Source organism: Telopea speciosissima, chromosome 6 (genome assembly GCF_018873765.1).
Source record: "Telopea speciosissima isolate NSW1024214 ecotype Mountain lineage chromosome 6, Tspe_v1, whole genome shotgun sequence".
Taxonomy (NCBI): Eukaryota; Viridiplantae; Streptophyta; class Magnoliopsida; order Proteales; family Proteaceae; genus Telopea; species Telopea speciosissima.
The window spans coordinates 50,245,790-50,271,340 of record NC_057921.1 but is presented as its reverse complement, the minus strand read 5'-3'; the positions used below and the strand labels follow the sequence as shown (position 1 = coordinate 50,271,340).

General features: G+C 39.9%; 1 protein-coding gene across 5 annotated transcripts in view; it reads right to left on the bottom strand.

The window, feature by feature from the left end:
* The window catches only part of LOC122663691 (protein ACCUMULATION AND REPLICATION OF CHLOROPLASTS 3), a 65,159-nt gene that overhangs the window by 10,695 nt on the left and 28,913 nt on the right, over positions 1 to 25,551 (bottom strand). For all 5 annotated transcript variants that reach the window (XM_043859315.1, XM_043859317.1, XM_043859316.1 and 2 more), the window contains exons 4-15: positions 17,245 to 17,379; positions 15,559 to 15,607; positions 12,968 to 13,080; positions 12,809 to 12,880; positions 10,825 to 10,935; positions 10,406 to 10,587; positions 9,736 to 9,987; positions 9,541 to 9,632; positions 8,845 to 9,245; positions 8,071 to 8,175; positions 7,827 to 7,964; positions 4,434 to 4,600 (exon numbers count right to left, since the gene is read on the bottom strand). In XM_043859315.1, the coding sequence (XP_043715250.1) occupies positions 4,434 to 4,600; positions 7,827 to 7,964; positions 8,071 to 8,175; positions 8,845 to 9,245; positions 9,541 to 9,632; positions 9,736 to 9,987; positions 10,406 to 10,587; positions 10,825 to 10,935; positions 12,809 to 12,880; positions 12,968 to 13,080; positions 15,559 to 15,607; positions 17,245 to 17,379 (1,817 nt within the window). The remainder of the gene's footprint in view (positions 1 to 4,433; positions 4,601 to 7,826; positions 7,965 to 8,070; positions 8,176 to 8,844; positions 9,246 to 9,540; positions 9,633 to 9,735; positions 9,988 to 10,405; positions 10,588 to 10,824; positions 10,936 to 12,808; positions 12,881 to 12,967; positions 13,081 to 15,558; positions 15,608 to 17,244; positions 17,380 to 25,551) is intronic.

Sequence of the window (25,551 nt, the reverse complement as noted above, 5' to 3'; positions counted from 1 at the left end):
CGCAAAAGAGAAACATCTAAACCCCAGGATACAACAATGTGCTTGTTCCTTGGGGTATCAACAAGAGATCTATGGGGAAGCATGTGGAGCATGGAACTGACATCGAAGAAGATGGCTTTCCAAATCATGTCTATAGAGCGAGAATTGGAGGTCCATCTTCGGAGAGTCCATTCCATCCAAATGTGAGATATAGCAGCCCCAAGCACAAGCTTGCCGGCGGTATCACCGATCATACTTCCCAAAAAAACCCTACCCAGCCAAAGCCACTCTCTGGCAAAGGGAAGAGGTCTCCTACTACGGTGCCAAATGGAGTCTAAAGCTTTCTTCCAAATAGTGTGGGCTAAGGGGCAGGAGATAAAAAGGTGGTCGACATCCTCATTACCATTCCAACAAAGAAAACAAGAGTGGGGGGGGAGGGATAGGGATATGGCGGTGGAGGAGAAATGATTGGGTGGGGAGGCAAAGGTTGAGGGTTGTCCAAACATTAAAGCTATGGCGGGGGATGTGGCCTTTGAACCAAACTATGTTGGACCACGGGACAGGGGGCATGGTGTCTGACAAAGTCCCAAGTAGAGGAAGAGCTAAAGATCCCTTTAGGGGGGGGAGCCAAGTAACCTTGTCCGAGAGAGAGGGGTTGGGGGGGGGGGGGAGGGGGGAGAGACACCCAGACCTGGGTAAGATACGGGGGAAAAGGGGAGGGGGGGGGACTAGGATCCTCAGGAGGGGATTGTGGAGAGGGGCAGATTTAGGAATACCAGAGGAGTAAACTGAATGGCCACCAATGATATTGTAAAGGACTCCTAGGGGATGCCAGGGATCCAGCCAGAGGGAGATAGAAGTCCCATTAGCGATCACTGAGGAGGTAACTGTAAGGGCTAAGGGGTGGAGGAGAAGGATTTTGCGCCAAACCCAAGAGGGGTCTACGGGCTGGGGAACTGTCCAAATCGAGTCATTTTTAAGGAGATAGGAGTAGACCCAATTGACCCAATCACCCAGATAGAGTCATGCTTGGTGGAGAGCTTCCAGATTAGCTTGAGGATGCCAACAATATTATAGTCGCAGATCCTGCGGATGCCAAGATCTTCATATTTTGGGAGACAGGTAGCTGCTCAACTAATCGAATGGAGGAATTTAGAAGATTCCTTTCCTTTCCAAAGGAAGGAGCAGAACAGTGATTCCATGGCTTTGATGGTGGATTTTGGAAGCCCCTGGATACCACCAGTAGATGTAGGAGGATTGAAGGACTGATTTGATCAACTCAATCCTACCTACGAAGGAAAGGAGTTGACCTTCAAGAGCTGGAGCCTTTTACGAATAGGGTCTAGCATAGGGGAGCAGTGATGACCAGTCAGTCTAGCAAGGATCAAAAGAAGGCCAATGTATTTCACAGGACGGGTGCCTAGGGAAAATCTTGTTAGGCGGAGGAGGGTATCCATATCCGTATCAGAGACACCAAGTAGGAAAATATGGGACTTCAGGAGATTGATTTGGAGATCAGAGAGACTCTCGAAGAGTTGCAAGGAGGACATAATGGAAGAGATAGAGGAGGGGGAAGCCTTTGAGAAGATCATGAGATCATCAGCAAAGGCGAGATGGGAAAGGTTGAGCTTGGCACTTAGGGATGGTGGAGATGAGGTGTTGGTCAGTTTTTGCCTGAATGCCTCTAGAGAGGACCTCAAGAGCAAGAGATAAGAGGACAGGGGAGAGGGGGCAGCCTTGGCGGATTCCAACTTTGGAAGGGAAGAAATCGACAGGGGAGCTAGTGACAATAACTGAGAAAAAAGGAGAGGAGATGCAATAGTGGATCCAGTGGACAAAAAACAGGAGGGAAGGGCATCTGGGTCAAGACATCACAAACGAAATCCCAACGTAAGGAGTCGAATGCCATGTGGATGTCAATTTTCATCAGGGCGGCTCGGGAGTGCGATTTACGATCGAAACCTCGAACAATTTCCTAGCAGAAGAGGATATTATCAGCAATGCTTCAACCGGAAATGAAAGCCAATTGATTGGGGTTGACTAAAGAAGCGACTACAAGCTGTAGCCGATTTGCCAGGATTTTGGCAATGAATTTGTAGAGGAGATTACAAAGGGAGATTGGTATGAAATCAGACAAGGAGGAGGCTCCCTCTTTCTTTGACTTTCATTACCTATAGATATGCAAAGAGATATTTAGTCTTGTATGATCAACGACTCAAGCTGTATATTTGGTACATCAACATCATCTTGTCAAATTACAATTTAATTTCCAATATATATTTTTTTGTGGTACATTAGGTTCCAATACAGCATAGATAAGGGCATTCCGGTTTAAATTTAAGGGCAAGGGACCTGCTGATGTTGATGATATTTCGACAATCTCTTCTAAGCCAACAAAAACTTAAATTGATCCCATTTGACCTTCATTACATTAAAAAAATAACTTTGCCATTTTTGCCACCAATGTACCACTGTTAACATGTCATCTATTATTCTCTATCGTTTCTTCATTCCTTGTGGCAATTGCAATCAACAGCAGTAGCGACAAGCAGGGAAATCAGAAGTAAAGGAAGAAGAAAGGGGGAGCTGGTGAAATTACTGAAGTATATGCCTCAACGCTAAGTTTGAGCTATGGAGATCAACCTTAGAGACAAGAGGCTTTAAGATTAATAGAACGAAGATGGAGTATATGACGTATAATTTTAGTCACACTATGATGGATACTGACATGGTGAGAATTGAGTAAAGAGAGTTACCGCAAATTGACTATTTTAGATATCTGTGGTCAATCATAAATAAAAAAGGTGACATAGAGGACGATGTTTCGCAGAGAATTAAAGTGGGATGGATGAAGTTGAGAGGAGCGTCCGGAGTGGCGTGTGACCGACGTGGCATGTGACCGACGTATTCCTTTAAAGCTTAAAGGGAAGTTCTATAGGACTAATTATATGTTGTATGGGGCAGAATGTTGGGCAGTTAAGAAATGCCATATTGAGAAGCTATGTGTACCAAAGATGAGGATGTTAAGATGGATGTGCGGAAAAACTAAGAAGGATAAAGTACAGACTAAACGTATTAGAGCTGACTTGGGAGTTGCCCTGATCAATTACAAGCTTCGAGAGAGTCGTTTGAGGTGGTATGGTCATATTCAATGGAGGCCTAGGGACGCCCCAGTAAGGAGTGATATGATTCCGATTGAAGGAGCTAAAAGAGCTAGGGGCAGGCCTAAAATGACCATAGGAAAAGTTGTGAGGAAGGACACGCATAGTCTACATCTTGTACCAAGTATGATCTTGGATAGAGCCTATTGGAGGGCAAGGATCCATGTAGCAGACCCTATTTAGCTGAGATTCTCCTGACTTGCTGGGTTGTGCCTCTTTCCTCTTACTTTCATTTTTCTATTTATTTTCCATCTATCATTTGTCATTTTCCACTTTTCATTTCTCATCTCATTCCCCATCCCTCTTGTCCCATCTCTTCATTCCCCCTTTTTTTTTTGTTTAGACCTCAGTTTTCCCTACTTTGTTTTGTTTTGTTTGGATCCATGTAGCCAACCCCATTAAGTTGGGATAACGTTGAGTTCGTTGTTGTTGTATAGGACCAGTGTACTGACAAAATTCAACAACCCCTTGGGAATGTTAACATTACCCAAAAAAGAACATCTGAGAGAGAGTTTGGACTTAGTCACACTGCCAAAATTTCAAAGTTTGCCAGTTAACAGAGTCTAACCTAAACTGGACCAGGGGGGGGGGCAAATATCACTAAACCAATAGCACGTCTGTAATCACAGAAATCTGACCTTAAACAGGCACAATAGATTATTATACTTTCCTTAAGACTGATTCATACCCGAACTGGATATGAAAGAGATAAAGAATAAGAAAAAAGGATTATAATGTAGATTACGAATTCTGAGAAGTACTCCAAGAGGATTAAAGAGGTAAAGGGGAAGAAATGCCTAAGTAGATAACAGGGTTTCCAATGAGCAGTGCTCCTCAAATCCAACTTTGATTCTTATTCCATTAATGAGAAAATTTTTCCAAAGTTGGGAAAGGACAAACATAAAGTTGACACAAATCCTATTATAACTGGAGATTAATTCCTTGATCTATGAGAAAGAAGTTATCTTCTGATGCAAGAATGTTCCATTAAGAAAGAAGACTTGATTTTCCACTCAGTATTATCAACTACTACATTTATATGTCACATTGCCAAATATCAAAGTAAAGGGCAGACCTCGGCGCAATGGTAAGGTTGCTCCATTGCGACCGAGTGGTCGCGGGTTCGGCGAAGCAGGGGTAAGGCTGCATACATTATGACCCTCCCCAGACCCCGCAGTCGAAGGAGCCTCATGCACTGGGTACACCCTTTTTTATTGCCATATAGAAAAGTACAAGAAGAATAAGTATGGAACCAAAAGGAAGATCAATAAGATATCAACCTTACTTATATACCTTGTTCCATCAACATCAATGCACAGGAAGTGACCATGCCGCCAACCATCTTGAAAATGGCCAAAAAAGACATCTCCAAACTTTGAATAGAAGCGGGCTTCACCATTAGCTTTGCCTTTCCAAAAGTTTGCAAACCATCGGTCTCCAGTGTGAAAATAAAACCAACCCTAAAGGAACATAGATGTGTAGGTATTGGAGTTTAATACAAAAGTGATGCTTATCTAAAACAGTTAATAACAGCAGATTATTTGATAGCCCAAACGGATTTGATACACCTAATGCTCAGAAATGGAAATAGAAAGTTTCCCATTATAAACTTGCTGGAACAGTATCAGATAACATAAGGAGCTCAAATGCACAAGTGCGTAAAAGTACACAATTTTGTTGAGAGAGTATTTAGTCAAGAATTTCAACATTTGCAATTTTACTTACTATAGACCTTTATTCATTCAAGAATTCGCATAAATATGAATGAATGAATGAGGGAAACAAGCTACACGCACTGAAACAACCATGTCCTATTTCAACAGCTTGGCTCCTACTCATGTGCCTTGTCATGGAACCTACTCTGACCTAGTGATATCTCCCCAAGTTGTTCATCCTCTCCATGTTATTGGTGATATCCAAACTTCTTATTATCATTCATAAAGTTCAACCTTTTATTCAGCATCCCATGCTAATTTGTTAATTATGAGTCCTTGTTTTCATCTTATCATGCATATGACACCTCCATGTCTTATGTATCTTTGTTTCTGAAAATTGCAGAAGTCTATCCTGGAAACAGTCGAGGGACTTATGTGGAAAGATGAGATTTCTAGAGACAAATAGAACATGGGAACTTGTGAATTTTCTGAGGCAACTACTGCGATACAAATGGGTGTTATAAAGTTCAGGGTTCAGTATAAAAACATACAACGAGACTTGTGGCCAAATGCTATACTCAAACACTGAATGGATTTAATATGATACAGCATTCTTTATTCCCACAACAGACCTGAATTATAGAGTCCTCTTGCCTATAATCACCAAATAAACTGGCATTTGTATTATTGTGATGTCAAGATGTTCTTACATGTAACTCTGGAGGAAGAAACTTATATAAAGTTTCCCCTAAATTTTCCACTTTCCTGTACAAACAAGGTGGTTTGCAAGTTAAAGAAAATGATTTATGGTCTTAAGCAGTCTCCAAGAGTTTGTTTTTAGAGATTCAGAAGAACGATGTCGAGATGTGGACGTCATAAAGCTAGGAGAATTCTCCACTCTTTATCAAATGACGCCAACAAAAGATCATTGCACTCGTTGTCTATGTCGATGATCTAGTGGTGATAGAAAAAGATATAGAAGAAGTGAGCTAAGAAAGTACTTACGAACAGAATTTGAGAGAAAGCATTTGGACATTGATGTTGAAAAATGAAAAGACCAAGAAGGCCTCATCACCTCTCAAAGAAAATCTGTTCAACATATGCTCAAGGAGGCTTGTTTGTAAGGGTGTAAGTGAGGTAAAACACCCAATGAGGAAAACCATTTGATTGTGCGAGAGGAACAGGTTATTCTGATTCTTACTGGCAAAGGGCATGATCAGACCTTTTAGGTAGCCCTGTTCATCTCTTAGTTAACCAAATATAAAAAATAATTCATGGATTGAATGCTGTCAGTCTATGCATTCTAAGAAAGCTCATCTGGAATAAGGTTAAAGAAATCTTTTGATATTTCAAAGCTAAGACAGGAAAGGGCTAATTAATCTCAAAGAATGGGCAATTGGGAACACAAAATTAAGTTCAGATGTTAAGCCAGGTCAGTATTAGATAATAGAATGATATCAATTTCAGACCCGTGTACATTACTAGGGGGCAGTGGCAATCCTTTAACATGAAGAAGCAAGAAATAACCCATTGATGCAAGTTCAACAGTTCAAGTGCAAAGGCAGAGTTTTTTTTTTTATTTTTGGCTAAAGATCAGCAAAGTATATTAGAAATTAGAATGAGTACAGAATTTACATCCAGGCATACCCGAATGACAAACAGAAATAACCAAAACACATTTTTTCGTCATTCCACCTTCGGCTTTGCCATCAGAAGAATTACAGACTAACAAAAATACAAACATCTATCTCAAGTGCAAAGCCAGAGTTTAGATTTATGGTTCATAATATATTTTTTGGTGAATAAAAAATTCATTACCAAAACCCCGAAGGAAGGAGAAAGGACGGGGGGGGGGGGGGGTGGGAATACACAAAGAGAGAAAAAAAGGGGGGGAGAACTATACAAGCCCAAGGCCAAGAGGGCCTAGCAAGGGGGGCGAAAGATAGAAGAATCTAAGCCCTAGGAAACAACAACGAGCCTGTTCCTTGGGGAGTCAATAAGAGAGCCATGGGTGAGCGAGTGAAGCCTGGAGCTGACATCGAACAAGATGGCTTTCCACACTATAATAAAAAGGCCTCCGTGACTATTGCATCTATAAGGCTATTATAGTATGATGTAATATTTCACAAGAGAGTACCGAAATCAGTTGTGCTTTGCATTCAGTAATTGCTAATCTTCTCACCAAGAGATTCAGTGGTACATATTTCAATCATAGTACTAAAACTCGCGAAATTTCGGTCGAGATATCGAATATTTCGAGTATCTCGACTTGTCCGAAACGAAACGCAAGTCCGATATGAAAAAATGCAATATTTCGAATATTTCGGAAATTTCGATCATCTCGTTTCGGAAATTTTGAAAATCTCGGTAATTTCGGTCATCTCGTTCGAAAATTTCGGAAATCTCGGTCATTTTTGGCATTTTACACCCACAGAAAAATACCATATTTCGATGATCGGTATCTCGGAAATTTCGGTCAGACCGAAACACCGAAATGAAACAAGATTTAGTACCATGATTTCAATGACATTGCAAGCATACCGTCCATGTGCGGTATTCATGCACCAAATTGAAGGGGAGTGTTTGAGAAGGTATTGTATTTTGTTGAGAGTGCAGTATACCCATTCTCTAATATTGCACTTAAGTGTTCCACTTTTTGTTTTATGTCACCTTTTAGGCAACTGCTCAGTTTTCCTCATTCCCTTCTCATTCTTCCTTTCTATGTCTCTATTTTATCCCACACCACATCCAAGGACTGAACTCACAACTAACAGAAAACAAAAGAAATATGTGCACAAGTAAAATGCTAAAATGTGGCTGCTACCAGCTGAGATCCATAATGTTTTTCACTTTTCACAATGAACATCCAAAAGACAGAAGAAACAACATAAACACATGTGCTGGAAGAAGTCAGATATACATGCACCACAGAAGTGCATTAAGCAGATACATCAATGATTAAACATATTTGAGTCTCTCTCTCTCAAGTTAACAGAGAATAACTATCCAAGTGCACATAGAACATGTGTACCTTGCCATGCATCAAGTCATCCCTCCATGTTCCTTGGAAAACGTCCCCATTACTGTAGTATAATGCACCAAGACCTGATTTTTTACCATAGCGCCATATACCATCATATATGCTTCCATCAACAAAGGTTAGACAACCCTGCATAGTAGAACAATAAGAATTGCTAGCAAATGACAACAAAATATTCTTAATCCTGCAGCAAGACATATACTGGGCCTACTATGCAAATATACTTTTGGAATACCTTTCCTTCAGGAAGACCTCCTTGGCAACGCCCCCTGTAGATTCCACCTCGATATTTCATCTCCATAATAGGACTCCACTTTTTCTGTGAATCTCTTTCAGCTTCCTGTATCAAACTCTTCATTTAAAATGTAACCCCACATTTACTGGAAATATTGTTCAACATGTAGTCCCACATTTCTCAGATTGGCTACCAATGCACTCTATTAAATTGGCTACCAATGGGCATTATATTCCTTTTCTCCAAGTTCTTCAGGAAGTTGAAATGATGAAAATAATTTTAAAAAAAATTAGAGCCCTTCATCATTATCATCAACGAATACGTTAGTGTTTACTAAATACTTTTCTAGATCCCAAATATAACCACTATCAAAGAGGATCACAGAATAGCCTTAGACAACTAGTTTAGGGAGAATATACGAAGCTTCAAAGGGGGAAAAGCAAGCCGCACCAACAGGTAATACCAACTCTAATATTTACTCGAAGAGGGACCACCCTCTTCTTGCTGGTTGCTCCTTTTTACCCACTATTTTTTACGCATTTATATTTTGATTATCTTAGGATGAGATTTCTTTTCTCTATATGCATAGGATTAGAGTCTCTCCCCTCCCCCCCCCCCCCCTCCCTCCCTCCCTCCCTCCCTCCCTCTCAGGCCTGTGGCCACTACAAGGCATTGAAAATTATAGGATGTACAACAAATAGCTTACTAGAGACTTACTACCAGGAAGGGGAATGCTACGAAACTAGACAGAAACTTCTTAAGAACTAAATTTACCAGCATGGATGCTGCACGGACAGAAAGTTGTCCTTGCTTTTGAGGAGAAGCAGCATTTTTTCCCTTCAGATATGTGGATGCAGCATTGCGAATATCTGTTACAGCTTGAAAACCTACATCTCTTAATGCATCCCAAGAAGGCAAGTCTGAAAAGCTCAGTGGCTCACCGTTCACAGCATCCAATGTTGTGGGCTCTGAGGGCTTCGCAGTGTTAACAAACTGGGGAATGTTTCTTGATTGTTCTGAGGGTCTCACACCAACAGGAAGGCTGTAGACACTTAAGCTGTCAAACATGGGAGTCATGGAGATAGCTGCCCTTTCTTTGGCCCATTCTTGTGCAATGTAGAATCCCGGTCCAACATTCCAGCTAACAATTTGTTCCCTTTCCAGAGCAGTTTCTCCTACACAACCAAAACCATAATTAATGAAAACATGTCTTTCTGGAAGATAGAGCTACATTAAACAGAAAATTAACTATTAGTGACATTCATAGTTTTCAAGGCGTCGCCTAGGCATCCAGGTGCCTTGATCGCCTTGGTCATCTAGGCGGGGGCGCCTTGGCCGCCTTGTTGATTTCGGTTTGCATCTAGGTCCCCTCCAACGCCTTGGGTCGCCCAGACGACGTGACAATTATGGTGATAGTAGACTAGTAGAGTGATTCACAGCATCACTGCTAAAAAACACAATGATATATACCGGCAGTAACTTGATCATTAAAATCAGAATCCAACTCGGTGGTGGCATTAAAAAGTCCAGCATCTTTTCTTTTACTTTGACTATTACACTCCCTACAAGCATAAAATAATATCACATTTGTCATGATCAGACAGATTTTCACTCCAAAACAAAACAATTCAAGTCAAGAAAAGCAAGAAGAGCAAATCAACAAACCTTGAAGCACAAATTTCATCATATTGGCCGCTTGATGGAATCTTAAGTTCTTTAGAGTAAGCATGATGATCTTCACTTGAATCTTCAGCAGAATATGAATTGGACATATTCTCACCATTCGATGAACTCAAGAATTCTGAGGACTCACTTGATTTTGGATGGTCTTTCCCCCATAGAGAAAAAATAAATGGGAAATGCAGAGCCAATCTGGACAGAAAACTATTTTTTGAAGAAACCTCTTGTTCATCACAGCTGATGGTCAAGAAATTTTAGCATTAGAGTTAAGAAGAAGCATAACAAACAAAAAGTACGCTTAAATCCATAGCCTCAAGGCCTCAAACTAAAGATAAAAGTAGCACATGATTAAATACTATTTTGCTACTCAATACTTAAATACATGATCTAAAACCATCAGGAAAATCTCACAGTTGGAAGTTCATAAAAATCTGAAAATACGAATCATGCAGGCAACCATAAGTATGACAAAAAAATTGATCATCATGCATCTAATTCATAAAGGCAGACAAGCTTTACTTTTGGCAGCATAGTAGACTGTAAAAGGAATGAAACTAGCAAAGCATAGTGTGCCTTGAGAAAGGCAGCATAGTAGACTGTAAAATGTATAGTGTATCAGTTACCATCTAATGCTGACTGAAGTGAGGATCCTCACCCTAAAACAACAATTGTTGTTACTATGAGGTTTGGCTCCAAATTAGGTTCACAAGTCACAGAAACAATGATTTCCCCAGTGCATCCTGTAGCCTGACGGAAGGTATGCAAGAAAGCATGCAGATCATTACTATCCATGACACCGGCACTAGCCAATGTGCAGAGAACCACGCCATTACAATTCTGTGCACAAACAAACAACATGAGTATGTGGCTTTCAGACAGTAAACAAATGCACAGAAGAAGAGCTACATATTGCATTTGGTAGCAAAGAACGAGGAAATTACACCTTGAAAACTCATAGGATTAATGTAACTCTGGTAGGAAGTGTAAATATTGGGAGCGCACTACAAATATTATAAACTCTGATGGAAAATTATGATAATGAGAAAAGTATGATCATTGGGAACAAACCTTTACCTTTATATCACCACCAAGAAAAGGGCACTCAAAGATAGCTCGTGCAATTGAGGATTTCATATTGTAACCAGCTCCAAATCCAACTTTGGCCTCTTTATAGCTTTTCAAGATCTGTAAACAATATGTTAGAATTCAAATAGGTGAATGGCATAAATTCAACAAAGATATACAATGAAAAGTCATACTACTGCTTCAAAATAAATACCAAAGATACACAATGAAAAGTCATATTACTAGTTCAAAATAAAGAGCACATAGCTCTCTATTTTAAACTTTTGATAATTAAAACTCTTCATCGTTTGCCAACCGATTGCCAACATATTGGAGTGGGGTTCTCAGACAAAAATAATCTGGAACTATGGACCATGAAAGGCTTAGTTCAGCAAAAAGGTCACTGTAAATATATAGATAAAAGATATTTCTACAGTAAGTGAAGGAATGCTAGGCAAGATGTGACAATACAAAGGAGAGTAGTTTAAGTTACAAAAGTGTGAAGAATGAATGATTCGGTCCAAATAACCGAATATAGCTCTTTACATTGTGTGTCATGAGTAGATAATAACTACACCATTAACAGTCGGGCCTCCGAGAATGGGTTCTCAGCATGCAAAAGAAAACTGTGGCAATCATCAAAGTATACTTGGCAGATTGCTTTGGTCCAGATCAAGCCTAGACAAAAGAATCACCAATCAAAGTGCACTTTCTTCATTCCCATCCTCCCAGCATCACATGGTGGAGAATTGACAAGCCAAGTATAACCAATTCACAACCATGTGTTGGAGGGTTTCTAGTCACCATCAATGTCATGACTCATGACTGCACCATTTACTGGAATCGGAAGGGGATGAAGAGGCGCACACTTCTGTCCCTATTTGCCACAGTTGCAGCAGCCGTCACCAAGCTACCCCTTCCCTCGCTTCTAGACCAAAACAACCCATAGTCAGTTGCCAAAGAAACCGTCACCAAAGATAGAACTGTGGACTAGAAATTGCAGAAACTACCTAATACCATTGGAACAGAAGTCGTTTCTGAACTGGTTTGGGTTTCTACATTTGCCATAGGCATAGTTGTCAAGGCATCGCCTAAGCAGTGCCTAGGCATACTGGCTCTTTCTTGTTCCAAGATGATAGCACGCCTAGCTGACACTTTACGAGTTTAGTTGATTTATGTCTATTGCTTTGTTTTTTTATGAATATGCTTATATTATACCTGATGCTTTGTTTATTATATGTTGGTTTTCTCATATTAGGCCTTACTAGAACAATTATATCATATTGCAATGATATGGCTTCTATATTGCATATAAACATAATAATTATATAAATTTATCATTGTTATATTACATAAGTAATATATTGCACGCCTCGGCAACACCTAGGTGGGCGCCTTGTCACTCCTCCAATGCCTTGGCTCCTCCAGTTGCCTCGACAACTATTGCCATAGGGGATGGAAACCACTGAAAGAACAATTTAGGCATTTTGAGAAGCCTGGTTTGCATTGAATAAAAAACATGGAACCGAGAAAATCCATTGTTGTCATTCAATGTTAATGATGGCCTGATTTTGATGTCCACTGAAAAAATGTCAAATCAGCATTGACCATGGCAATAACAAAATGATCTCATGCCAGAATCAAAAGGGGCACAACTAAAGGAATCAGATATTGAGTACGGAGGCTGGATATTATTGGATAAAATATATAGAGATATCCATATCTGGAATAATCAAATCACATACAGGTCCGACCTGGATAAAATATCTAGCCCCTAGACAGCACTAGATAGGTTGGGTTCAGCTCAGGTTCAGGTTAGCCTCAGCAGACCTTATTGAAGGTTCAACAGAAATAGAACTCCAGAACCAACTGTAGATAAAGATTTATTTTAAAAAAAAAAAAAAACGAAAATCATTGAAATACAAACAAGCAAGTTCAAAATGCTTGCTTGTTGACAATTCCCACAGAAATTAACCTTGTGAAGGAAACTTACTTCCAAAACTTCAGGAACACTGAGTTCCTTTGTGTTTTGACAGGGTGCTTCAATAAGTTTTGTGTGCCCCTCCTGCAATCACATGGCTATGTGAGTGTTTTCACTGTTTTGCATAGAACCAGAAAATTTTAGGAGCATAACAAATTCCCAGCAACTTACAGATGCAAGAACAGAGACAGCATTGATGCACAACAAAACAGCATTGTTTGCACTCTTTAAAGCATCAGCTAAAGTTACTGCTTCCTTTTTGAGTAGAGCATCAGTGTCAACAACTGGGGATCAAAAGAGAGGGGGAAAAAAATAGAAGTTACAGACTTATTGCTGTATATAAAAAACACAATAGGTCGTGAACAGTATTCAGCTAAGACAAGTCAAATTCAAGGCTGTTTCTTTACAAACTTCCTGAAAAATGTCACAGGGAATCAACCACTGCATATTTTTACTTCAAGGACCAATGGGGAGAAATCCATGAAGTATAAAATTTTTTTGATCGTATCATATCCACACAATCAATTCAAAACAGACCCACAAAATAGTTCCCACAGATTTTTTTACTATGCTGCAACCTATGAATAGATCCTGCTCAAATAAATAACATTCTTGCCAATCCAAACCCTCTTTTCTTCATCTGCTCAAGGACTTCAATTTCCTGCTATGGTAGAACCCAAGCAAAACAGGAGCTCAGGTAGGAGCTTAACTAGCCATATTTGAGTTCTACCTGCATGTCCTGAACTACCTTTACAACAAGAAGTCAGCCTTATCCCAACTAAATGGGGTTGGCTACACGGATCCTTACAAAGTAGTCATAATTATCATAATATGCCTGTGAATAAGCTATGTGCACCATCTTTTCGTATTCTCATGTCAGCACAAGGGGATTCAGGTCATACCTTTGTAAGTGCTAGAATGTATACAGGTACGCTCCAATTTCCTAACTAGACAGGGGGAAAGCACTATTTTTCTTTACTCTCAATTTGTTTGAGGGAGAAATTCTTTCCTTGGGATGTGGCATTAAAAAGGGATGGTAAGATTGACTTGAAAGATGTCTCTTATTCACGAATTGATGAGAACATGAGATCTGCTTCCTTAACTTCTCAAAGTGGAAAGTAAACAAAACTAATCAAAAGGTGAAAAAGGAACTCAAGCTTATTAGGTTTGGAAACCTATCTTTTATCTCCAAGACTATGGCTTATTATCCGTTTTAGAAATTTGATTAACTTACAATGATCACACTAGCAAATTTCACAGAATCTTGGAAGCAGAAGTACAAACTGTGGGGCGTGGAGCCGAGGACTGAATTAACCGATAAGTTTTATTACAGATTGTTCAATTTTAGAGGATGGGTTGAGCTATAGAATCTTTGGTTTATTCCAAGGCCTAGCTTGGCTGGGGATGTCGCCACCTCAAGTTTAATCGATGACAGGTCTTACTAGAAAACCTGTCCTTTCAAATAACAAATCACGAAAAGGCTTCTTGAAGACTTTCTTAGAAATTGCAGCCAGCATTTTTGAGCTTTGGGAGTCGAGAGCCTACACAAGGAGTCCTTAGGTTTTAGAATTTATGATATTAGACTAATACTTTTGAGGCAACACCTAAACGTGGAACAGGCAACAGGTGTCCCCCCCCCCCCCGGGGTGTAGAGATGCGGCTTGACCAGAAGTTTGCATAACAAATCAGGCATAAGCCTAGGCGGTCATTTGGCCTCGTTGACCACCCAGCAACCCAGACAATAAAATGTTTATAGATGCACATTCCTTATGTATTATTTGTTGTGGTATATGCATATTAATGATGTGTTACAACTTACAATTAGCATCATCATTCATTTTAGTTGCCACAGGTGAAATGAAAAATAAAGAAGGGATTTTAATAACAAGTGTCTAATTTGGGAAAAAGTACAGTCAATGGCTAGGAACAAGTAAGAACTGTATAGTCATCAGTAGGCACTCACCATTCTGGTTTACTGCTCTTTAGGAGTCTAAGTAGGACTACCCAAACATGGATAGTTCTAAATTTTTCATCACTGATTTCTTTCATCTTCTTTTTTTCTTTTTTCAAGAATCAACAACTAAATGACGTTGTTAAAAGAAAGAGCCAAGGCGCAGGATCCCCGGGGGGAAAAGAGAAAATATTACAGAGAGGCACCCAAACAACCAAAACACACCAACAATTTCACAGCAACCTACGACCAAAGGAAAAGAAAAAGAGAAGAGAAAAAAGATCAGGCCAAGAAAGAACCCACAATAATGGCATCAAGCTACCCCTATGCTGATAATCTCTCTTCTTTGGGGCCGGCCATTTCAACAATTTCAATTCCTTGCCATCCTGGCCCTTCAATACAATAGTTGTCATGATGTCCAGGCAACATGGTGCTCCTTGAGGTCCAAGGCGACCAGTTGCCTTATGTGCCAAGGCTCCCAAACCCAAAACCTGATGATCTTGCCCTCAAATGTTATAAATTTTAATAATTTCTCCCATTATATGCTTCTACAATCTCCCTTTTAGCATCCTTGTGTTCTATATTTGGACCTTTATTACCCTAAAATAAATATACTTTACAAGATGAAGAATAGCTGGAAATATAGCTAGTGATATAATTTTGCCTTGATATCCTTTCCTCTTTTCTCATCTCTCTAAATTCTTTTTGGATAACCATAAGTCCACAACTGAACTTTTCTTTTTTGTAGCCACTTCAATAGATCGGGAAATTTTATAATTAACATGATATGGTCACAGATCTAGAGCCTCACCAATACAAAAGTTTGTGTGCTCCTGAAGTTTGTTCACCAAATCCTTCACCTATAAACTCAGAAACCATTAAAATTTTAATAGATGCATACAAACTTTAAAAGCAGAGCATCACAATAATAAATTTCAAGAGACTGTAACAGAAAAAGGGATAACCTATCAGATTCAACATGTGGGAAATTGTAGAAGTAAAAATTAGAGAAGTGATGTTTGCAACAGCAAAGTATAAGTCACCTGGCCTGGATGATTTTGCACTGTATTCCTCCAAAAGAGTTTGAATTTGATCAAAGGTAACCTCATTAATGTTTTCATTTTTTGAATGAATTCTCTCAAAACAGATAAATAAAAAGGGGTAGATTCAACTTTTAATAGCCTCATTCCAAAAGAAGAATGCACCTCTAACCCTTGAGACTACAGCTAATCAATTTAACAACCAACTTGTATTTAAAGTGAAAGACTTTATCCTTTTCACCTCATAAGGTACATTTTTTTCAAATGTAACATATCCCTGAGAACTTTTACTAGCCAATGAGTTTATCAGGAATTTAGGGACAATTTGAAGAAAAGGGTATAATGGACTTGCAATACCAGACCAACAATAACCAACAACCAAGAAAAGTGGAAGAAGTTTCCTACCTTTCCAAAAAAAAAAAAAGAAGGAATAAGAGATCTGAGAAGAGGAGAAAATATGATATTGAGTAGGGAATTACCTCAACCCTACCGGTAGCAATATATTTATATCTAAATCTTCAAAAAAGTTCCAAAAATACCCATCTACTTAACTAACAACTTATAATAGTAATAACCCATATAACCACTGTACACAGATCATAAAAATAATTACTAATAACTCCATGTGGTACATAAATAAACCTTAACATAGACTTTGAGAAATCTTATGATAGTGACTATGGATGTTTCAGATAATGTATCAGACCAAAAGAAGTTTCTGATATATGGAGAAATTGCATTACTAAAGCCTTGCCAATGGTGCTCCCAAAGGCTTTTTGTTTCTTTTTTCTTTTTCCCTTTTGTCCAAGGCTCCAAGCAAGTAGATGGATTATGTAATGACTAATGACAAGATTTTTTATAGACAGACAAAACCTCTTGGGCCTTCCCCTCCATGCCAATCCTAGTTTAGAATCAATTTGGGTTTCAATGACCAAAAAGTGTTGAAGGATACTGGAAGCATCCCTATATATGTCTGCTTCCACTACAAAGAAAGTGAGGTGACAATAACATCCACAACTCAAAACTAAAGATATCAGAGAACCTAACAACCGGCAGAACTAGCTTTTGCACTAGATGCAAAAACCACATCTTACGCTATTTAAGCTTAGAAATACAACAGGACCATCATCGGGTCCCTATGCTTGATCCATTCAGTGTTATGTAGTTTGCACATCTTTCAAATTAATACAAATTTTACAGTTGCTGTAAAAAAAATGTAATGAAGAAGCTTTCATGAACAAAAATATTTAAATATATAAAGATCAGGTCCAATTACTTTATAAATATAAAACTATGCAAAAAATGTGCCCATCCAATGGTTCATAAAATAACTAGTGATGGAAAATCTCAAACACATGATAGAATATTGTCACTATTTCTTTTAGCATACCCTTGTATTTCTTCTTCCTTTTATAAAAGATTAGCATGTTGAAGTATAACTCATACACATGCCCTACCTCATCCTGCCGTCTTTGTCCTTCAAAGCTGAAAGGCTTCAGAATAATACCAACAGCTAATCCATTAGCTGATTTTACTGTTCTAAGAAGCTCAGCTGCTGTGATATGATCTGAGCCATAACCTGAACTGGCCACCTATAACAAAAACAAGACTCTGTCAGTGAGCATATAAATCTAAGATGGATGTTGCAAAAGAACTGAGGAAAAGAAAAGAAACCAAAAAAGATATTATTTTTCAATTTAATTAAAAAGAAAAGGATTTTTCTAATTTTTTTTTAAGTAACAAATAAAGTTTCATGGGAGGAAATGTCTGAAATACAACAAAAATGCAGCCAAAAAGGATCAGAAGGGAGACTAATCAAAGGGATAAGGATTTGTATGCAATGAGTACTTAATAGCCTTCCTCTCCCCCAGCCCCCCTTCGCCAACCCATGACTCATCAGCTATAAGAGTTGGCAAACCTCATTCTGCAAGAGATTGAAAAGTTCCCTTGAGAGCTCAAGGACTAAGCTTCCATTCAGATGGATCATGAATGTACCAACATTGACATGCTGAGCTTCAGTTGAGCCATCGAAATAGCCTCATTGAGTCACCTTGCAGAATGAGTTGGCAGACATCATTCAGGGAACTTTTCAATCTCTTGCAGAATGAGTTGGCAAGAGCTCAAGGACACAGCTTTCCCATTCAGATGTGTTAAGTTGGGCACCACAATAGGGGGAGTGTCCCCATCGTGTTTCTTTGTTATTTATTGGTTCTTAGTTTGGTTAGTAGCCTACTTCTATTGTTTCCTAGTTAGGTTAGGATACTACTTTCCTTATGTAATTGTGCTGCTGTTGTTTATTATAAATAAAGGGCTGTGGGATACTGCAATATCTATCAGCTCTACTTTTCTGCCACAACAGAGTTCTCTCCTTGTCAACACCATGTAGCTGACATTTTCCTGATTTCATGGGCTATCCTCTTTCCTCTTACTTTCATTTTCCATTTCTCACTTTTCTTATCTCATTTCTTCTTTTTTATTATGCATTCCTCTTACTTTCCTTTCCCTTTGTGAGGACCTCAGTTTTCCCCTACTTTGTTTTGAAAGGATCCATGAAGCCAAACCCATTTAGTTGGGATAAGGATGAGTTGTTGTTGTTGAGGGGAGATTGGAGTTTTGAAAGGATCCATGTAGCCGACCCCATTTAGTTGGGATAAGGATGAGTTGTTGTTGTTGTTGTTGAGGGGAGATTGGAGTTTTTTTATTGGATATTATTTGGAGTTGCGCTTGATTTTCTCATCCTTCACGATGCTGATTATTGTTGCCATATGATGGTGGAATACTTTTTATTGCATCCTCTGCATTGTTTGTCCACCTGTAATGCTACACGTGAGGGGGAGATTGGAGATATTATCTGCTCAAGTCATTATTATTATAATTTATTTGTTCGTGTCCTTAGCAACAATTTTATCTGTGGAGATGGTATTTAGCAACAAAGTATATTTATTTGGTCTACAACAACCAGATACTGTCTGATTTACAGCAACCTGATGTTGTCTGGTCCCCAGCAACCTGATGTTGCTAATTGGTTCGCAGTAACCTATACTGCCTATTTTTTCGGAGGATCTGATCTTTATTAATCAAACCTTTAATTATGTGATCTTTGTTAATCACATCATTGTTACCCTGTTAATTGGAGTGCCTTTCTGGAGAAGGGCTTATGTGTAGCCATTGGAGCTGCACTTTGATTTGTCTTCGTGTGAGCAAGTTACTACTTACTACTCGCCTTCATTGGGAAGGACTTGTGATGTAGTTGTTGGATGCTGCACTTTTATCTCCACTTATGATGTAGATGTTGGGTGCTACATTTTTATCTTTCATTGGGAATATTACTACTTACTACCTGCCTTCTTTGAGAAGTGCCTTTGATACTGCTGTTGCTGCTAATCTGCTATGATATTGTGGATTGCAGTTGGTATTCACTACCGCGTATTTTGCTCGTTGCTAATTGGATTTTTATTCGACATGAGGATTATCTAATGAAGTTGATTATGATTGACGTGCTTGAGTTGATACTGCTACCTGAATGAAGTTCTCCTTGTGCTTACTAGTATCTACCACTACTGTTTATGCTCCAGACTGATGCAGCTATTAATACTTGTTCTTGTTGGTCCAATCTAGAGCGCCTTGATATGTATACACCAGCTTGAGGGGGAGTGTTAAGTTGTGTACCACGATAGGGGGAGTGTCCCTATCGTGTTTGTTTTGTTATTTATTTGTTCCTAGTTTGGTTAGTAGTCTACTTCTATTGTTTCCTAGTCAGGACAGGATACTACTTTCCTGATGTAATTGTGCTGCTAATGTTTATTATAAATAAAGGGCTGTGGGAGATTGCAAGATCTATCGGCTCTGCTTTTCTTCCACAGCAGAGTTTTCTCCTCCTTAGTCCATCCATCAATCTCGCTTTCTTCTTCCTCTTCTTCCCTCTTTATTACTGGTATTAAAGCTTAATACTGTTACAAGATGGATCATGGGTGTACCAACATCGACCTGCTGAGTTTCTGTTGAGCCATCAAAATAGCTCCATTGTCTTCAATAATCAAATATACACACCATTGGATAGGGAGATTAACCCCTAGTAACACACTAACACCTTCAATTCAGCCTAAGTGAAATTGCTTACACCTATGATGTAGAGGCTGTGATCTGGCTGGACAGACATGAAGTTATGAACCACTTTAGAGGCCTAAACTAAGAACCAGTCCTAAACCAGTTTTCTAGTCTGGCAAGGGCTGGTAGACATTTGGTAGTTGACATAAGACGTAATCCTTAGTTTATTTCATCATATTTGGCTGGCTAGATTACGTAGGAGTTCTTTTGGTAGTTTCTATATTTGATATATATCCTCGATAGACTAGTTTCTATTTAGTTGGGTTTCTATTGTTATGTAAGGGTGTTTTTCTTCCATTGATGTAATTTTCAATGGAGTTGAATAGAATGAGAAGGAACTTGAATGGATTAGAGATTGGCATGAGTTGCTGTGACCTGTGGTTAGCTTGCTGTTGGCATGCATCGCTTTCCCTCTGTTGAGATGGGCTACTTTACCTGATAGGGGTAATTTAGTCTTATTGTTTTAGTTATTTTATGTTTTAGTTTTTTCTTCTTTTCTGTTTTTTCCCTCCTATCCGATCTCTATTTGGGTTTCCTAGTTGTAGTGGGAATTCCTAATAGGAATAGGATTGGGGGGGATTCATACTTTGATTGTACTTTGAGATTATTATAAATAAGGGGCTGGATGATCAGTTTAGATCATTCAAGCATTAAGATTCACTGCTGCTTCCATGGTATCAGAGCCACCTCTGATATGAAGAGCAGCCCTCTCGATTTTCTGGTTTTTTCTTCTCCAACTCTCTCGGCTACTGGTTCTCTCCTTCTCCAACAGTCTCGGCTACTAGTTCTCTCCTTCTCCACCACTCTCGGACTCTCTATCTCATTCAGGGCAGCAACTTTGAGGTGAATCCAATGAAGATATAGCTGCTGCCCTCAATGCCACCTCACTGAAGATTGAAGACAACTGGTGTGACCTAATTCTGCCGGCAGATTCCCTCCATCTTTAGAAATCAAGCTACTTCTTCAACTACAGTTTGACTTCTGGTTCTTTGGAGATTGGTTCCTGCCATTATTGGTCTACACCATTCCCTGATAGAAGACTGCAGCTTTGGATCTGTAAACAGCCTTGGAATAATGCTTAGATGATCTGATCAATCACCCCAGCCTCTTATTTATAATAAAAACAAATTACAGCAAAGATATGAATCCCCCCCAATCCTATTCCTACTAGGAATTCCCACTATAACTAGGAATCCCAAATAGGAATCGTATAGGGGGGGAAAACAGGAATAAAACAATTAAAAACTAATCACAATAAAATAAGTAATGAAAGCCAACTAGGACTAGGTTACCCCTAGTGGGTAACGTAGCCTTATCTCAACACTCCCCCTCAAGTTGGAGCAAAGATGTCGATCATGCCCAACTTGACTAGATTGGGATGAAACAGCTTCCCAGACAATCCCTTAGTGAAGACATCTGCAAGTTGATCAGTGGACATCACAAAGGGAATGCAAATCAACCCTTCTTCTAACTTTTCTTTGATGAAATGCCTATCCACCTCAACATGCTTGGTACAATCATGCTGTACTGGGATGTGTGCTATGCTGATTGCAGCCTGGTTGTCACAGTACAACATCATAGGAAGATGAATAGGAACACCAAGATCTTGTAGCAGCCCTTTAAGCCAGAATAACTCACAAATACCCTGTGCCATAGCTCGAAACTCAGCTTCGGCACTAGAACGAGCAACAACATTTTGCTGCTTACTACACCACGTGACAAGATTTCCACCTACAAAGGAGCAATACCCAGAAATAGACTTGCGATCTGCAGAACAAGCCCAATTAGCATCAGTGTATGCTTCTATCCGTAGATGACCATGCATAGACAAAAGAATTCCTTTTCCAGGAGCTGACTTCAAATAGTGCAAGATACGAAGGACAGCCTCCATATGTGAAGAGTAGGGATCATACATAAACTGGCTCACAGTACTCACGGCGATAGCAATGTCAGGACGAGTATGTGAAAGAAAAATCAGCTTCCCTACAAGTCTTTGGTACCGGCCTTTATCAACAGGCTCACCCTCTTTCTCCATGAGTCGAATAGTAGGGTCCATAGGAGTATCTAAAGGATGACAGCCAAGCAACCCGATCTCAGCCAACAAATCTAGGACATACTTCCTCTGGGAGAGAAAAATGCCTTTAGAAGATCTGGCTACTTCAATCCCAAGAAAGTATCGTAGTTTCCCTAGATCCTTAATCTCAAATTCTTATCCAAGGAAGGAATCTCAAATTCTTATCCAAGGAAGGTCTTCAACCGTCTGTTCTCATCACCATCATTGCCAGTAACCACTATATCATCAACGTAGACTATAAGAACAAAGTTTTCACCAACCCTCTTTATAAAGAGTGTGTGATCAACATTACTCTGCTTATAACCCACAGAAATCATAACCTTGTGGAACCGCCCAAACCATGCTCGAGGTGACTGCTTCAGCCCATAAAGTGCACGCTTCAGTTTACATACTTTTCCTTGGTTTCTGTCACAAGAGAACCCTGGTGGAATGTCCATATACACCTCCTCATCCAGTGTTCCATTTAGGAAGGCATTTTTTACATCTACCTGCTGCAAATCCCATCCAAGGTTGACTGCACAAGATAATAACACACGAACAGTATTTAACTTGGCAACAGGTGCAAAAGTTTTCAGGTAACCAATGTCGTATGTCTAAGTGAACCCTTTGGCCAAGAGTCGTGCCTTATACCTATCCACAGTGCCATCCACCTTCTGTTTCACCACAAACACCCATTTGCATTCAACGGTTTTCTTCCCAGGTGGAAGAACCACAAGCTCCCATGTGTTATTTTTTTTCAGGGCTTCCATTTCTTCAATCATAGCTGCCTTCCACTTTCAGTCTGATAAAGCTTCCTGCCAATTATTAAGAATACGAACAGAAGAAAGAGAGGAAACAAAGGCACAAAAGGATGGGGAAAGGGAATCATAAGAAACAACATGAGATATCGGATGCTGAGTACAATATCTGACACCTTTGCGAAGAGCAATAGGTAAATCAGGAACATTACCAGGTAGAGAGGCAGGTTCTGGATCCGGGATCGACAATTGGATGGGTACTAGAGCAACAGTTGATTGAACCGGCTTATGTTTCCTTGCATAGGTCTTCATATTACTGGCATCAATCCTCCTTTGAAATTCACTAATAGTCCTCTGGACAAGAGTCTGGACCGGGGTAGCTTGCTCCCTCTGAATAGAAATGGTCTCCCCCTGACTCAGGGGGAGTACCAGGGGCAGGCCGAACTGGTTCAGACTCATGGTAAACAGACTGAAGTGGAGGTGGAGAGTCAATAGTTAGCACATCTTCACTAACACTCTCCCCCTGAAGAGGTGGGGGCACATAATATGGAACATTTTCATGAAAGACAACATCCATGCTGACAAAAGTTCTGCGAGATGGAGGGTAGTAACATTTGTACCCCTTTTGGGTAGCAGAGTATCCCAAGAAAATGCAGCGGAGGCTACGTGGGTCAAGTTTACCAAGGGACCTTGTATCCCTGGCATAACAAACGCAGCCAAATACCTTAGGTGGGACTATAAAGGAAAAAGAGTTAAGTAATAGCTTAATAGGGGCTTTCGAAAGAAGAACCCGACTGGGCAGCCTATTAATTAAATAGGCTGCAGTAAGGGCAGCATCCCCCCAATAAAGGGAAGGGACATTGCGAGCAAACATAAGAGCCCTAGCCGGCGGTTTTTTCTCTCAGCCACACCATTTTGGGTTGGAGTATCGACACAGCAGGTCTGATGGAGGATTCCATGTGCAGTAAGGTATTTTTGGAACTGACCTTCTATATACTCTTTCCCATTGTCACTCCTTAAAATTTGAAGAGTGGCATTAAATTGGGTCTTAATCATTTGATGAAACTGCTGAAAACATAAAAAAACTTCACTTTTAGTGTGCATAAGGTATACCCAAGTGAACCTAGAATAGCAATCAATGAAAGTGACATACCACCGATTGCCAGTCAGGGAAGCTTTCCTACTAGGCCCCCCACACATCAGTATGAACAATATGGAATAAGGAAGAGGATCTTTTATTAGAAATAGGATAAGTTGAATGTGTCTATTTAGCCAAGACACAAGGCTCACAAAAAAAGTCTTCCTTATTACAGTCTTTAACTAATGCAGGAAATAAATTTGATAAAGTACCTAAGGGGGGATGGCCTAGTCTAGAGTGCCATTTATGTAAGTCAGAGGAGAAAGATGCCGAAGGTAAAGTCTGAGTATGTTTAGGATTGCCATCAAGTAGGTACAATCCACCATGCACTTTATCCGATCCAATCGTCTTCCCCGAGTCCAGCTCCTGAAAGACACAGTGAGTGGGCAAAAAAGTCACTTTACAATTCAAGGATTTAGTGATACTGCTAATGGAAAGAAGGTTAGTTGTAAATTTGGGAATATGCAACACAGATGACAGTGTAAGAGAAGGAGAACAACCAATGGATTCTTTCCCTGAGATGGAGGAGAGGGACCCATCAGCAATTTTGACTTTATCCTTACCAGAAGCAGGAGAATATGTATTAAAAAGACTGAAAGAACCTGTCATGTGATCAATAGCGCCAGAATCTATGATCCATGGAGTGGATGCTACTGATGCACAATGACCAGTAAAGGAAATACCTGCACGGGCAAAGAAGGAACCTGAATTGGCAGCAGACGTAGTAGAGGCAGCAAATGTGTTCAGCATACGACGTAGAGCCTGGAGTTCTTCCTGGGAGAACCCGATGTCAGCAGTGGGAGTTGGAGCTACACTTTCAGTGTGATTGGCTTTGTTTTTAAAGTTAGCACGACCACGTTTAGCCTCAAAATCAGCTGGCTTCCCATGTAATTTCCAACACTGAGCCTTAGTGTGATATGGTTTGTGACAATGCTCACACTTAACAGGCTCTTTGGTAGTAGTAGCAACACTGTCAGTAGAAGCAACAGGAGTGGAACCAGCAGTCTGTAAGGCTGATCTCTCAACTTTGGGAGTAAACATCATGGGAGCCCTTCGTCTCTCTTCACTGTGAACATAAGAAAAGGTCTCCTCTAGAGTAGGGAAAGGAATCCGTCCAAGGACTTGCACCTGAATAGGGTCATAGTCATCATTGAGGCCAGCCAGGAAATCATAGACACAGAATTGGTCTACATAGGTGTGGTAGGTAGTAATATCAGATTATCAGCAGCAGTAGTAGGCTGAAACCGAGCATAGTGATCCAATTGTTGCCATAAACACTTGAGGGCAGCATAGTATTTGGTGACAGACATCTCCTTCTGAGTAATGTTTTGGAGTGTCTTCCTAATTTCATAAACCTGAGCACCACTACCTGAATGACCATAAGTGCCCTTGACAGCTGTCCATATCTGTGTAGCAGTGTCAAGGAGAAGATACTGACTAGAGAGGTCAGTGGTTATAGAGTTTAGAATAAAGGACATGACCATTGCATCATTGGCAGCCCATTTAGTACGAACAGTCCCTTCTTCAGTAGGTTGTTTGGTGGTGCCAGTAAGATGGCCAGTGAGTCCCCTTCCAGCCACTGTTAGGGATAATGATCTGGCCCAAATTAAGTAGTTTGTACCATCAAGCTTGATGGCAGCAGCATAAGGGAGAAAATCAGACCTAGTTAGATCTCCTTCAAAAGTAGCAGTAGTCATCTCTGAGTCAC